This window comes from Hermetia illucens, chromosome 2, assembly GCF_905115235.1.
Source record: "Hermetia illucens chromosome 2, iHerIll2.2.curated.20191125, whole genome shotgun sequence".
In the NCBI taxonomy this organism is placed as follows: domain Eukaryota; kingdom Metazoa; phylum Arthropoda; class Insecta; order Diptera; family Stratiomyidae; genus Hermetia; species Hermetia illucens.
Window position 1 is genome coordinate 169830456 of NC_051850.1, and position 16108 is coordinate 169846563.

Sequence of the window (16108 nt, forward strand, 5' to 3'; positions counted from 1 at the left end):
GCCGCATAAAAGGAAGATGTGGCAGACCTTGCCCTAGATGAAGTGATGGCGTAGTTCAGGACAGCAGCCAGCTACTAAGGATGTATATTTGGTGTACCTAAACTCAAAACCGGCATTTTAGGAGTTGCACATTGAAGGAGGACGAGACCAGACACTGGCTGTAGTTCCGTTGATTAGGCTAACAAACGTGTTGGTATGTCGCATCTATTGACGTCATCTTACAATAAGGGGATATTGGTTTTACGGTATTATTTCATGATATTTAAACTGTGAGAACCAATTCGTCATTATAATGACAAGTATGAGACTACTTTGTAGACGAGTGGAAAGTGGAGCGATAAAAGTGGAGAAGGATATGCACTTGCAAACATTTAATAGAAAACATTACCACGGATTCAACCCCTGGCCTCTCATGCTGAATTTGCAAGGGATTTGCCGGTTTCATTCAAGCGAAACTTCAAACTCTTTACTATTCTACTTCACAGCATGAAAACTACGCGAACTTAATTGCTATGGCAAGAGTTCATAGTTCTGCAGGATCCTAATGGGGTAAAATGAAAAACTAGTCCTCATTTCTTTCCAGTGTGAAAATCCGCAGCTGATGTCGATTATATTGGCCGTGATCCATTTCCCTCCAGCAAAACTATCCATTATCAAAACTTTCGATTGTTTGAGCTGGGATACCGGTCTCGGATATAGCGTTGGACCATGACTTTTTCCCCATTAACTTCAATTTTTCTGGTTTTTTGTTTCCACAAATAATCGAACGAGTTAGTTTGTGCTGTTTCCCCATTATCTGGTTTGTCGTTAGTTCTGCAGTGTATGGTCTAAATCCGTTGTTTAATTTCACAAGGGAGTTGATTCCGGAAAAGGAAATGCAGGTGTACGCTCTGCTTTTGAGGTTTCGTTTGACAGTATATTTTTGTTAACCAAATAAAAGTTGGTGGGGGTACAAATCATATGCCCGTTTGGAAATAGCATTCGTCGTATCCTTACCTTATTGATTTCTAAATTAACTTTAAGATCTGATTCAAGGGTTCATTCAGCCTTAAAAGTAATGTCATTGCTTAAATGTGCCATTAGTAAGACTTCCTGCATTGTTATGGCTCCCCCGCTTCCTAATGGTGATTGTAAACGAGTAAACCAGCGACTTGCTTCGGGGAATAGAATCAGTGAGGGTTGGTCGAAAAAGCGAAGGGTTGACGAAAAAACAGTCTAATCGCGGGAAAGAAAGAAAATTGTATTTTTATGCTGCCGGGCAAACAGACATTTAAGGTTCGCGAAATGGTTTGACGGTGGAGAGAGCTGAGCTAGGAGGACCAGGCACATAAATTTCTCTATTGCACGAAGAGACTCCGCAACATGCAATCGTCCTGCTTTTGTTCGAGGCAAGAACAAGTAGGAGGAAAATTTGATCAAGAAAAAGTTGGATAAGGATACGCTAATGGAAATTGTATGAATCGCGCAGTTCTCATCATAACAAAGTTCCCTCAATTGTGAATGAGGAGACAGAACGTTGTGCTTGCCCTGAGGGCCGGATCTGCTAAGGTTATTTTGTATTTCCGTTCCATGTTTGCGAATTCTTATGTAAAACCGTGAAATCACAACGAGCAATCGTAATTGTTTAGCCTTTCCATGGCACACGAAATAGTTGTCGTGATATTTCAATGGAACTTTGTCTGGGAATTTAATTGGACAACTAAGTTAACTCGCATATGCTTCAAAGTTTTTCAAAAGAACAAGTCCGTCTGTGAACACGACATGAATACTTCACCCTCTTTGTTGTCGAAAACCTGCTTCCTGAGCACTGATGTGATCCTGTTGATGCAGAGTTTATTAAAAAGGAAACGAAATTTTCGGGATGTTCATACAAGCTACGGGGTTATACGTATTTCCGCATATATGTGCACTTGTGTATTTCCGAAAAATAGTTATTTAGTTAGTTTATCCTTCCTGAGTGTCCTTTCTGTTTTCATCTCCTTGTTTGATAGTGAGCCTAGTTGTTTTCCAAGACTCAACTTCTGAAGGAAACAATCGTGAAAATTTAAACCTTTGACTCGTACAAAGAGCAAATTACACTTGTATTATCTGCAACGATTTCCGGCTGACATCTGCATTCCCTCACGGTGAAAATGCTTTTCATGTCGAACCCTTTTCCAACCCCTGTTAATAATTGATGAAAAGTTTCGACAGTTGCCGAACTGAGCATTGGAATTCCGCATGCAATGCATGCCTTTCGACCCGTTGGCGCTATCCCGTCTTCACCGAAACTTTCTTTGGAAAAACTGCACCTACTTTTCCGAACAAACTACACAATATTCAGAGCAAATACCGTTTTCTTTCTTTTGCATTTAGTGCACTCCACTTCGAAAAGCTTCTACAAATAATGCAATTTTCTCCGTTAAACTTGTTAAAAATCCCGAAAAGAACAAAAAATGTTGTCACGTTTTTTCTTCGCCAAAGAATAAGAAAACTTTACGTTTAGCTTTCAAGTTGAAACTTTTGAATTCTCACCCTTCGGCCCCGTTTCATCCCCCGGGGAGGCAACAACGAAATAAAAGAAAATCATTCCACAAAACTAACAAACAAGCGACATTTTTGGCCGGCGTTAACTATCACCTGGAAGTACTTTTACTCCAACTTTGGCTGACTGATAGTTTTATGTATTTTCGCCGGCGTCATGCTTTTGCCTCAGGACTATGGCCAATGGCGTTGGCTAAGAAAAAGTTACGAAACTTGGAATTCGCCAAGGTAAACATTTGTCTTGTCAACGAGGAAGACGAGGACCTGGTACAGAGATATAGTGGAAAGTCGATAAGACCAAGACATCCGAGTATTTGTAAGGATTTTATTGCTTTTGGGATGTTGACCAGGACGATGGCTGTAATGATGATGATGTCCTCAAGGGGTTTAAATTGGGGTCGTTGTTATTCGGGTGTCTTTAAAGTTAGCGTTCTAATTCACTTTTCAGTAGGGTGGAGTTTTGTAGTAAAGAATGGAATCAAGCAAGAAGTAACTTCGGCATGCAATGTGAATTGTACGGTTGCCGGTTCCCCATTATCAAAGAAACTGTGTCATTTAAAGCTAAATAAAGGTTTGATCCTACATTCATAAAACTTGAGTAAAATGCCGTGAAAATCGTAGCTATCCTTGTTACTTAGAAGTAAAAAAACCTAAGTTGCCTAAGAATATAATATTAGGTGTTTAATTAATTTTAAAGATTTTAAAAAAGATCGCGCCAAGTCATACTGCAACCAACTTCACGACGAAGCGTCATCCCCAGGCTTCAGATCTCAGTATATGTCATTTCTTTGTAGTGTAAAGAACATATATTTTTTGCCTTCAAACATGTCAAATTTTGTGCCAAAGAAATCCTATTTGCGGGAAGCTTTACTTTTTTGTTTTAATTGGAAGAAAAAGCGGCTGAAAGTTATAGATTGCTGTGTGAAGTTGATGGGGAACATGCCCCATCATTACAAACGTCTGAATATTGGTATTGAGTATTGATGATTTTGAAGCTGAAAGCAAGGAATATCCTGGCCAGTTGCTAAAGTTTGAAATCACCTAATTGGAAGGACTATTGGATGAAGATTCTTGCCAATCCCAAGAAGAATTTACGGAATTATCAGGAGTAACACTACCAGTCATTTCCGTACGTTTGAAAGCATTGGGAACGATTCAAGAGGGAGAAAACTGAGTACCATACGAACTGAAGCGAGAGGTTTAGAAAGGGGTTTTTCGCATGGGAGCAGCTGCTTCAACAGCAAAAAAGAACGTGCGTTTTGCATCGCATCGTCACTAGTGATGAAAAGTGGATCCGCTACAACAACATCAAGGGGAAAAAATATGGTTACCCGAAACGCATCAATATCGACGTTAAAGCCGGATCGAAGCTCATGTTCTGCATTTGGGGGATCAAAATGGCATGGTGTACTATGAGCTGATCTATCCATTCGAACGAAACCATCACGTGGGAGGTTTACCAAAAACCACTGATGAATCTAAGTCGACCAGAATATAGACAAGAAAAGTTGATTTTTTAACATGATAATGCTTGGTCGCATGTTGGAAAACCCGCCAAGGAAATGTTGAAAGCGTTAAAGTGGTGCACGCAACTTCACCAGCTCAGGTATTTCTCCTTCGGATTACCATCTTTTCCGATCAATGACGCATGGTCCGACTGACTAACACTTTCGTTCTCACCAGGAAACCAAAAAGTGAGTCTAGTCGTGGATTACATCGCAAACCGAGAAACCTTCTTAAAGATACTTAACCCAAAAATAATGAAGCATGGACCAAACAAAATGGAATATTTCCTTTCATTCCGTCCAGTTGGATCGAGGAAAAAAAGTCCCCAATTAGTTTATTCTGTTATCATGCGGACCTAAGCGCCGCTCCGGGTCTTTTTGCATTGACCACATTAATACCCCACGGATCATTTTGGAACAGTACGTGGAGTTTTGATCTTCGCCGCACCTGCACCTCATCGATTTCGAGAAAGCTTTCAATAGCGTGAGTATAGTTGTAGCACTCTACTCTACTCTACGCAGGGGATGGGGATATTCCGGAGAAACTAATACTTATTACCAGAGCGGCATATGATGGCGGAAAATGTCACGTGCTGCACCGAGATAAAATCTCGGGCGATTTTGAGGTCCAAAGTGGAGTTCGCTAGTGTCGCATCCTGCCACCGGTATTATTTCTTCTTGATGTCGGTGACGTTCTTAGTGCTGCATTGTCCGGAGATTTGGAGGAGTAAAATGGGCGATCACAACTTTCTTCAAAAACCTCGACTATGCTTGCTATTACCGTTTTCAACGGATTATGGACGTTGGCTAAATGGCTTTGGATTTGAAAAGAGGGGCAGAGTTGAACTGAAGATAAACACCAACAAAGCAAAGGTTATCAGTCTGACAGGTCATCGCACTCACCCTAACTACATTAATGGGCAGAGCAAGGAAGACGTCGGTCAGTTTGTATATCTAGGAAGCTGCGCGTTCCCCGGCGCATTAACAGCACTAGATCCACTTGCTGACATGTCCTAAATCTGAAAATGCAATTATCTCAGCAAAAAGATCAAAGAGGTTAGATATTGTCTTCTATTTTTAGCTAAGTTTAAAATTGATAGACCAGTAGCTTACTCCAAACTTCAATTTTATTTTATTATGTATATACATATATTTCGGAAGCAACTTACTCCCTTCATCAGTACAAACCAGCTACTGGTTTATCAACAAAATCAAGTTGAGACTGTTCTGTGCTAGTATCCATTCTTTGTTGCTATATGGGATTAGCACATGTAAAATCAGCTCCGTGCATTCGTCAACACCTGCCTGCGAGGTATCATCGGAGTACGCTGACCACACATTATTACTCAAGAAAATTTGGTCGGCGCGCAGTCAGGTACTCGTATGCACTGTTATGAGGTGAAAGTGGTAGTGGCTAGGTCACACATTAAGGAAGGGCGACGATTACATCGCTGACTACGCCATGAAGTGGAATCCAGTCTCACCTAGATGGTCGATGGATGGGCCGTCCCAAGGGCAATTAGCACATAACAGTAGAGAAAGAGTGCAGGGATCTCAGGAAATCGTGGTGGGAACTAAAGCGCGTTTCAGGTAACCACGAACGATGGAGTGAAGGTGTGGTTGACGCGTTATACCTCACAAAAGGGTGATTGGCAACCATATATGGGAACGCGAAGTCGGTCGTTCTAAAATTGATTATTTGTATCTAGGTGTGATGATCAATATCTGATTGGGTATTGGGATTTATTTGGAAAATGCCCTGGAAACTGCTGGAACGTCTGCAAAAATTATGCATGAAAACCGAACTTCAGCCTTGGTTATTCATGGTTAAGGTAATACAATGCAACCCGCTATATATGTAGCCCCTCTCTGGACAGGAGCATTGGCAAGAAAAAACTCTGTATGACAATTTTTAATCACTTTAAGAGTTGAGCTGAATAAAAGTACGGAGAGATTATTATTACTACTTATAGAGACGATGGTTATAGAAATCGTTTGCGTTTGCGAGTAAGTTAATACTACGGCTAGGCAAGGCTCAACAATGCTATTGCTGTGTCATTGAAACAGTTGAATGTGCAGCCGATCTTGTCTGAAGTCAATGATCACCTTTCTTTGCGTTTCACTTGATTCAAATGAGTTTTGTTAAATTTTCGAGCCGCTAGAATTCCCATCTAGTCATCGGCATTGATATCTACAAATCTCTAAATTCACTAGAGATATTGAAGAAAATCCTTCTAAACGTGGTATAAAGGTGGATAGTCTAGGGAAACCACTACCAAACTTATTATGAAACCATCACAGAAAAGGCAAAATAAGAATTTGGAGTTAATAACACGAACTTGCGGAATTAGATTTCTTACTGAAAGCTCAGTAGTTTTATATTATAGTTGCTTAAGGTTTCCTGATGGTGAATTGAGTCTCACCTTGCCTTTTTATCGCAATGGTAACGGGCGGTGGTGTATTTCTAGGAATCGTGGCGCTTTCCTTCCAATGTCACTGAGAAACTTGCCTAATTTCCGTCGCCTTGGTCTTTTTGGACATTCCGTATTAGCTTGCATATTTTGGCTCTAGTAGGGTTCTGTAGTTTCGTGACTTTTATTGGTTAAATTAAAGCTTCCACTGTTATTAAACCAAAGAGAAGTAATTGGTTTTTCCTGGTTTTCCCATTGTGGGACTATATTCCCTAAAATTTCAGGACCTCTACTTTTAGTTTTTTAAAGGTCTTTTCATAGTTTGTCCGCAATCTCTTGAGGTCTGAGGGGTCGGGGTGAACATTATTGGGAAAAAGCGTGCTAAGGGTGATATATGTGTCTGGGATTAAAACTATGCGGGTTTTCTATTGAACTTTCTATTCTGGGACACCGAGAAACTATCGATCCCGGGAGAATCTACACTTTCAATTCCCTCTCCTCAAGACTGTTTGAACCATCTGCCTTAAAGCAATTTTGGTAAATGGAAAGTATCTACCCGGGCGAGATTAACTAGACAAGCGATCATTCTGAATTTACTTTGTCCACCTCTCAGATCATGAATCTGTCAAAACTGGTCATGCCGTTCCTCATGAGCCTAAGTACAACTCTACATAAGTGCCAGTCGACATATACTGAAAGGGCATTTTTAATTAATGCATTTGAAGCGAGATTAAAAAAACACTCGGGGTCCTTTGGTGCTATTTGAAGCTTCCTGAGATGTTCTTTGGTTCCACCTGTCAAATTCAGTTCAATTCAAACTCAAACTCTTCCTCACTATGATATATTGGGAACACCGTGACCGAAGTGGTTCATGGGTCCTTTTCGCACTCTCTTATTAATTTGCAACAATGTCAATTGTCCGAAATATATTCAAACAAAAATTTTATAGGAGGTCTGGCCTAAGCTGGTCGGAGCTGGAGTCCCAGATCCGCCGTCTACATAATGGAAACCGGATCAATTGGAGACTGGCTTTCAATTAAAGGCATACAGGCGACTACGGTTAGGCAGCGTCAGGAGAGTTGCTTCTGCTCTGCCTTGTTGAAGTTGCAATTAGGCGCTTGCGGACCTAAACGGTCAAAATTTGACATAGCCTCTATAAAAAAGCCTCTGATTCCTCACTAAATCATCAGAATTTTGCAGCATACGTAGGTAAAGGTGAAATGGGGAGTCTTCCTTTGATTTCTCAAATATACTGGTTAAATTTCTCGGCAAGGATTTAGAATTCTTCAATAAAATTCGAAGCTGATTTGAGTTTTCTAAAGATAGGATTTAGCTATATAAGGTCTCCTTTACTCCTAGCTAGTATGCAGATTTCTGAAAAACTTCGCGGAAGTTAGCTTAGATTATCCATCATTCCAAAATAAGCCAAAACTGTTTGATCTGAATCAACTCTCCCAGGCCTCCTTGACAATATACATAACACTAGTTCCCATGACCACCTCCTACAAATTTTTTACTATCTCAAAAGAAATTCGAAACAACGCAATAGATTCAATGTCCAACGCAAGATGGACCATCTCATAACACCTGAAATTACTTGCATATGTGGGCGGCGCTGCTCATCTCATACATTATTCGTAATCATAGTCATCCGAGAATTAATTGATAATTAAGATACTCGAAAGCCGCATTGCACAAGACGAAAAATCATTAATCAAGTTCTCCTCTCTTCCCTCTTCCCATCCATCCTACATAAAGTTTTAATTGATTTATGGAATTTTTAATTTCAATTTTTGTTGGTCTTTTCAGGATGAATGGATTAAATGGCGACAGTTAGCCACTATGCAATGCAGCCCTATCCAGCTCTTTATGGTGATGGCAGCACACAGCTAACCTCAACTCAGTATTATGTGGCATCTAATCAACAGGTATGTATTTATGTGTGCATATTTGCTTTTGTAATTATCGTAATTTTGCAAAGAAATGGGAAAAGGTTTACACCTTGAGGGGGTTTTCTCTTGAGCTGCATTTTTTGTAATGTACTTTGCAATGATGACCTGAGATTTTCAGGTGGAAGAGAAGATTTTAATTAGAGTGTATTGATTCTGGTTGTGAGATTTGTTACGCCTCCGCATCCGCATAACTAGCACTCTTTGTATTATGTCACGATTTCAATTCAATCTGGTCTTATGTAATTCGCAGCTTATGTAAGTAAGATTGGTCGATTTTCATGCACTATCTACCGGAAAAATGATTTCTTAACATTTTCAATCTCTGCATTCTACGCATGTTTAATTAATGCTATATCTTACGATTGGTAAAGGTAAAGTGTATAAGGAGTCGTAACGTCACGTACAAAGTAAAATTCTCTAAAAAATTTAACAATATCTTCCCGATCCCGTTTATCTTTAAACAAGTCGGGAAACCGGAAGCTGGACGCTTCAGGTACGAAAGGTTTTGTGTATTTCTTAGTACGTAGCACGTAATATATCCATATATTATGTGAGAGTATCCACTTTCGGGTGATATTGACATTCATAGTCTTCAATTTTCAAAGAAGCAACAACTTTGAGGTATTATAACTTTGTTAGTAATAGTGCGATTTCCATTAAACTTGGTATGATCATGCTCTACATTATAGGCTACATCACTGCAGAATTTCGTGCCGCTAGGATCAATTTAAGGGGGGTTTCCAGCCAATTACAAAAAATTATAGTAATATACTATTATTAACTTTATTTGAACAGTTATCGGTATGAAAGGTATTTCGGAGCCAAGGTACCATATAGTGGCAGCCTCCTGATTTTTTTCAGATTTTTCGGTTTGGTAGTTTCTGAGAATGGCCCCCTTAAAGAAATGATCACTTTCAACCCCCCGCACTCCCCACATTTCCAACAAATGTCAAAACTAAGACCGGCTTCGAAAAGTACTAATCGAGACCTTTAATTTGATACCCCACATGACTATATTCGATGAAAAAAAATTTTACATCCTCCTTTTGCATCTATGGGGACCCCTCCTTAAATTCAACGTAAAAGGATGTAACTCACTGTATGTGTGAGCGTTCACAGTTCCCACCTTTCTACCAAATTTGGTGTCAATCGCTCTAGCCGTCTCCGAGAAAAATGCGTGTGACGGACAGACAGACAGACAGACAGACAGACAGACAGACAGACAGACGGACAGACAGACAGACAGACAGACGGTAAACCGATTTTAATAAGGTTTTGTGTTTACACAAAACCTTAAAAATCAGTCAAGCTATTTTCTCAATTGTGCTCTGTATTTGACAAAAGATGCAAGTTTTTTAATATTCTTTATTAAAGATAAAATTTCTTGAAAATAATCTTCGTTCAATATAGCTGCGCTGCTTTTGAAAAATAGGGTTTTTCTTGGCTGGACATGCCTGAAGACAGTGCTCTGAAGGCTAAGTTATAAAACTTTCATTTGTATCTTCCTGACGAAGTTTCCTCCTGAAATTAATTTAATGGCTTCTTCGTTCCTTATTATTAAGCACATCCAAATATGATTGAATTGAATTCAACTTTCAATGTGAACTGCAAGTTATCATGGTATACATTCATTCCTCGAGAGTGTTGACTACTTCCGTCCTGGGAAGGATCAGGTGTAAATCGCCGACATACTAAACCAGTTGTTTCATTGTGAACTGCAGTTATCTAATGCATTTTCTCAGTAGGTCTTCTACAATATCTGAAACCTATCTGGGCGATAGTGGTATTCCCATAAAAAGTCCACTTTATGTATTCCCCCTCCCTTCTCCCTCTAACAGTTTAGAAGCGGGGTCAGCTAGCTTTATCGGTTGTGCAATTTTGCTCTGTCAAGGGCCTGATCTGAATGCAGTTGAGAGGCATTTAAATCACCATTGAGCGTATAAAGCCACCGTTGTTTTTGTTGGCCTTTGTTGGTCGTTTGGCATCGACTTCGATTTCAGGCAATCTTTGCAAGTGAGTTTTCATTAGCGCGAACTATTTGTCCATCAAGACGCCTCACTTGTATTTTTTCAAGATCGGTGCAACGCCATATCGATCGCGGATGACCTCATTTCAGATGTGATCCAATGCAATATTTTTGTCACCATTACTGCGAGGCGCGGTTCATTGCCTTTTATAATCAGCCAACACTCAGAACCATAGAGGGCGAGGAGGCGAACAACACTGCGTTAAATTTTGAGACGTTCATTGAGACGTCGCTACAAAGAACACTAGCTCTGGAACTCAATTTCATAATTCACTTCATTAGCTGATATCATGGTTCCGAGATAGTCTAGTTCTGGGTACGTCACTGCCGCCGACACTGATAGTGGCTGTTTCATTGAGATCGGTCGCGAAAAATTAAATTTTATTCAGATTCAATCTGAGATTGTGTTACATGGGCCGATCATTCCATTTTTGAACAAGCTGCTCTAGACCGGCTTTATTATGATACATTAGGAAAAGATCATCTGCATAAAGCAGTGTAGAGGGCGTGAGACATCGGATGTCCCATATGACAGTATCCACAACAAAAACAAGGAGGAGTGGTGAGAGGGCGCTTCCCAGATGAACAACAACGGAGACATGACGCGGTTTTGATATTCTCACCACACTTTGAACTTTACTTTTCGGATTGTGGTGATTACTGATGAGTGTCAACTTAGGGTGATGATATTTCCTTGTAGTTCACTACAATGGATCCTGCTGGCTTGCGCATTTGATGAAAGTGTTCCACTACGCCGTTTGACTGAGAATGACGCATGAATTAATTTTGCGCTGGGGAGCTTAAGCTAACTTAAACAGCACACCATGATAAGAAGTAAAAGAAAACGGCAAACCAAAGGCACAGATCCACTATGAATACAGGCCGCTGGTACTGGGTAAGATGGTGAGGGGTGACCGGCAAAACCTGTCTATGATTGTAAGGCAGTATTGAAGTTTTTGGATCGTTGGCAGTTTTGTCAGGTTGATGTGTAGGTGATTGAATTTGGTGTCTGGAACATCGAAGTTTTCATATACTTTAGCACATTGCCAGAACCAGCATCGCTATGCTTATGGTATTAAGTCTTCCGTCATCCCTACTCAGATACTTTTCTTCTCTAGCTAGCGCAGTGCGGTTTTTCACTAGAGCCGTGTGTAATTTTCCTGCCATGTTGCGTTTCCTGTCGAGGCATCGTATAGACTGTAGGTGTGGTCAAGATCGAATCGAATTGCCGCCTTAGCTAGATATTTCGTGCAGATGTAGCATGGTGTGATGACGCAATAAGGAATTTGTAGAGTGTCACCTCCTTGTCGTTGCTCTCGGTTCGAGCCCCCGTTCATTTGAGTTCACTATTGTGCTATTTTGCTGCGGCAGGCATGGCAAGGCATGACATTTAATGTGATGGCAATGGAACTAATACACAACCTCAATAAAAATTGAATAGGAAAAAATACTAATAACCTAACAAAGAAACTGTAGTGCTGTCCTGTATTCCACAAAGAAGTAAACAGGTGGCATCTATAGCGATGATGACATGTGCGCGGAAAAGTCTTTTGTTACTCCGTTGTCTATCCCTTTTACATACTTGACAGTTGCCTGTTGCTGCAGTACGTAATCCAAAAAGTAAGTCTATCTAAGAGATGCCTCTGCTGAGCGTTGGTGAAATGCATAAATCGAGAATCAAGGGCTAGTAAAAGTCGCTTTTGAAAAGTGTTGGAACTGCTTAATGTCAGCGGCAAGTGTGAGTAGCCCCCGGTTTAAGGCTGTAACGTTTCTCCCGTCAGAAGTATTTTCCAAAAAAAAAGTCCAGTAGGCAGCAAATTATTCGGAGAAATTCCTTTTTAAAGGCGGCCGGATGGCAGCATTAAAAGTGTCTGTTCTCAGTGCTAGTATGTCGTTTACCTCGTGTGCATATTAGAAAGGTTTTTGTGTTCGCAACAGGCAGACCCTCAGGAAACCCTTTTTAGTTGGGCCAATATATCAGCCACAAACACACTCAGCTGCCACAAACATACTAGGCCCCAGCCTCAAGAAAATTTGGAGCGGCTGGTTCGACGGTGAATGAAGCTAGCAACGGAACGGGAGAACACTGCATACCGAGTAATATTGCACTCTCAAAGAACGCAGGAACGCGAAGAGACTTATCACGAACTCCGTCGAGCGGAGAAGCGACTTCACAGACGAAAAAAAAAAGCCTGGGGGAACCAACAACTCAAAAAGTACAGGGAGCCACCGCACGAAACGCTGAAGTTTTACCAACAAGTCAGCAGGATTAAGCCTTATACACCTCGATGCTCATCCTGCCGAGACAAAGAGGGAAATCTGATTTCCGACAGAATGGGCATATTGGAGCGATGAGTTGAGTATTTTGATGAACTGCTCAGCAACAAAAATATCGGTGAGTTGCAATTCATCGGTTTAAAAATCATAAGTCGCCAGGAGCTGATGGATTTATAGTCAAATTGGTTAAATATGGAGACGACCAATTATACCAAGTGGTTCATCAACTTAAGCTCGAGTTGTGGGACAGCAGCTACTTGTTCAATGTTTGACGACTGGCAACGAGGCATTATCTGTCTCATACATAAAAAACGTGCGAGGCCAGATAAAAGCAGCAGGATTACTCTCGAGACTAAAAACAGTCTAAGAGAAGGGGATGATCTATCACGTGTCCTCCTTAACCAGACCCTGGAGAAATTGATTCGCGATGCAGATGTAAATGCGAGAGACCCCATCCTCAACTACTGGGCTGTGCTGACGATATTGACATCACGGGAAGAGCAACCCGAGATGTACAGTTTATCTTCATCCAGATCGAGCAGGCGATGATTGGTGTGAGATTTTAACCTGCATATTAATGAAGGCAAGACAAAGTACATGGTGGCAACATCAGCGCCAAAAGCAAAAAAACGAACAACACCGAATCGCACTGGTCAAACAAAAACAATGAGAATGGGAGGCCATAACTTTGCGACCGTTGAAAATTTCTCCTATCTAGGGTTGAAAATTACAACCGATAAGAGCTATGACCATGAAATCTACGCACCGTTGTTGCCAACAGAGTTATTTCAGTCTATAAAAACTGTTTCGCTCGACACGTTTCCCCATAGGGTCAAAGCTCTTACTGTAGAAGACAATGATGTTGCAAGTCCTACATGAGGATTGACGATTCCGTAGCCTAAATAACGACCAAATCTATGAGCGATACCACGACCGTCTGACTATGGATAAAATCCGGCTCAAGAGGCTACGGTGGGTGGATCACCTAATCCGTATGGACACTACGGATGATACAGCTCGGAAAGTCTATAAGGGTCATATCTATGGTAGAAAAGGAAGATGGGGCAGACCTTGCCTTAGATGGAACGATGGCGTAGGTCAGGACTCTAGACAGCTTTCAGGGATATAGAATTGGAGGACCTCGGCGCCAAACTGGGATGCCAAGACCGGATACCGGTTGTTGTGCCATTGATAATGATGAATATATCAGCAGTTCTTCGACCATAGTAAAGATAAGAACTCAGCATTGCCAAAAACCGGAGGAGCTTTAGGTATGACCTCGATGGTTCATGGCCCTTTTCGCGGATACGATGTAGTTAAGGTATATTATCTTTATCTCCCGAAGGCCCTTTTTGTCTGAAAGGAGAAAAAGTACGGTCACTTAATTCTTAGTGAATGGATAGGTGCGATAATGGGCCATAGTGGGCTGAAGCGACTGAACAACATTGTGTAAGACCATCAAAAACTTAAAGAGACCGAGTATAGTTATAATGGGTGCTAGCGGGATCTAGTAGAAAGCTTTGCGAACGTCGGTGACAGAAAACGCTTGACTTTTAACATCCTGAAGCAATTTTGCAATGATGGGCAGTGGATAATGATTTACAATTATGAAAGAGTTCGGATGCTCGTATTCGTAGGAGATTTACCATATATTAACTGCCTTTGAGACGAAATAAAGGAAATAGTTCACTGGCTAAAGGATGGTCAATCATGGTTTGCTTGTTTAGCTTACAAAAGTGCTCCTTGATGTTTCCGAAGCGTGGAGTAACGAGCCTGCTTGGTCACTTGAAATCAGGATGGTCTACTGTGTGAATCTCGTGATACCCTTACAAGTCCAATAGTGATATAGCGTAAAACAGGCAATCTTGAGCTGTGGCGATTCCTGTGATACTGGAGATGCTGTGGACAAGTATTAGTCAAATTTGGTCATGGTGGAGCTGCTTCTGAATCGAGGCTGGCTGTACTGAACTTCGACGTTTGTAAATCGTAGCTCTGGTAATACCAGAATTAGTCCGGAGAGTTGAGGTCATCTACATGAGTTGTCTATTCATTGAGGTTGAAGTCCTTGAGTACTTTCAGCTATCTGCTAATGTTTAAGGGCAGCAACCCGAACTATTTTACAATGTGGATGAGTTTGTAATGTGGGTGGGTGAGTTCGGTAGAATGTTAAAAATACCCTTAACGATGTTGGCGACTAGAGTACAGACAAATGCGCTATGTTAGTATGTCCAATCCTACCTTTAGGAATTATAGCCTGAGGTTTGCGTTCCAGAATAGTAGTAGGTGGCTTCATGAGTTGTTATCAGAGGGATGCTGGTCATCAATGGTATTAAGGTGATCATCCCTGATCATTTCTATTTCATCTTTTTATCGCTGTTGAGTCGAAACCTCGGCTGATACGTTAAATGGTGAAGTTATCCCGTCGAGATTAAGAAAGTAATAAAAATTCGCATTCAAGAGCTACTAATTGAAACAAATATTATGTTTCCAAAAAGGGAGCTGGAAAAGGATGGGGCAAAGCTTTCCCGATAGGTTAATAAATCATTTAATATGAATAGAAACAGTCCCAGGATTACCGCGAGTGAGAAAGCAGAGAGATTTTAGGCAGAACAGTAAAGGACGCTTCCATCCTCTTGGATTCAAATGGCTTGAAGACGACAACGATGGCGCTTATATGTTAATGATGGGCTATGCCTTTTCTGACAAGTGATGTCAACCATATCTAGTTAAATGAATTGAAGCATTGGGTTCGTCAAATACTGCATAAGTTCGATGAAACGATTGTTGACTTCAGAAAAAAATTGATTTCTATCAAAATTAAATGCTTTTCTACCCTCCGGTTACTCGAGGTTAACCATAGAGACGGAGGACAGCTTTCCTAGATATCTTGAAAAGGGTTGATATTTAGGATCACTTATAGGCAGTTTTCAACATTGACATTAATTTTTTGGGAACCCAATTACTTTTGCTATTCCGGGCAAGAAGATATCAAATTACTTTTATTGGTCTAAGAAGGCAGAGTCCAAGTGGCATTTTTGCCCCCTGAGTGTGGTACCCTGTTAGATAGATTAGTTTGAAAACGATAACGCTATTCATAGTTCTAGACAATTCGGCTATTTTAAGTACCCAGTGCATCTTTCCGGGCAATTTCTTGCCCCGCTATCAATAGACTTTAGTGAAAGATTTTTCTTAAAAATACCCATTCGTTTTCAGGGCCGAATTTAAAACGCTCCACTGGTTACCGCAATTTTTTGGGAGTTCGTCCTTTAAAGTAGCTTTCTATATGTCCTGGGTGAAGCTGACAAGTCGTACACAAAAAAGGGAGAGTTAGTTGGTCTCTAACTGGTCAAGTCGCCTTACAGGTTGTAGATCAAAAAAGGGAAAGTAAGTGGCTCTTCAACTGGTCAAGCCGCT

At 40.8% G+C, this 16108-nt stretch overlaps 1 protein-coding gene across 1 annotated transcript in view; it reads left to right on the forward strand.

Annotated features, from left to right (window-relative positions):
- The window catches only part of LOC119649346, a 136173-nt gene that overhangs the window by 19063 nt on the left and 101002 nt on the right, over positions 1-16108 (forward strand). The window contains exon 2 of the mRNA XM_038051454.1: positions 8249-8367. Coding sequence (XP_037907382.1) covers positions 8263-8367 — 105 coding nt within the window. The 5' untranslated portion in view covers positions 8249-8262. The remainder of the gene's footprint in view (positions 1-8248; positions 8368-16108) is intronic.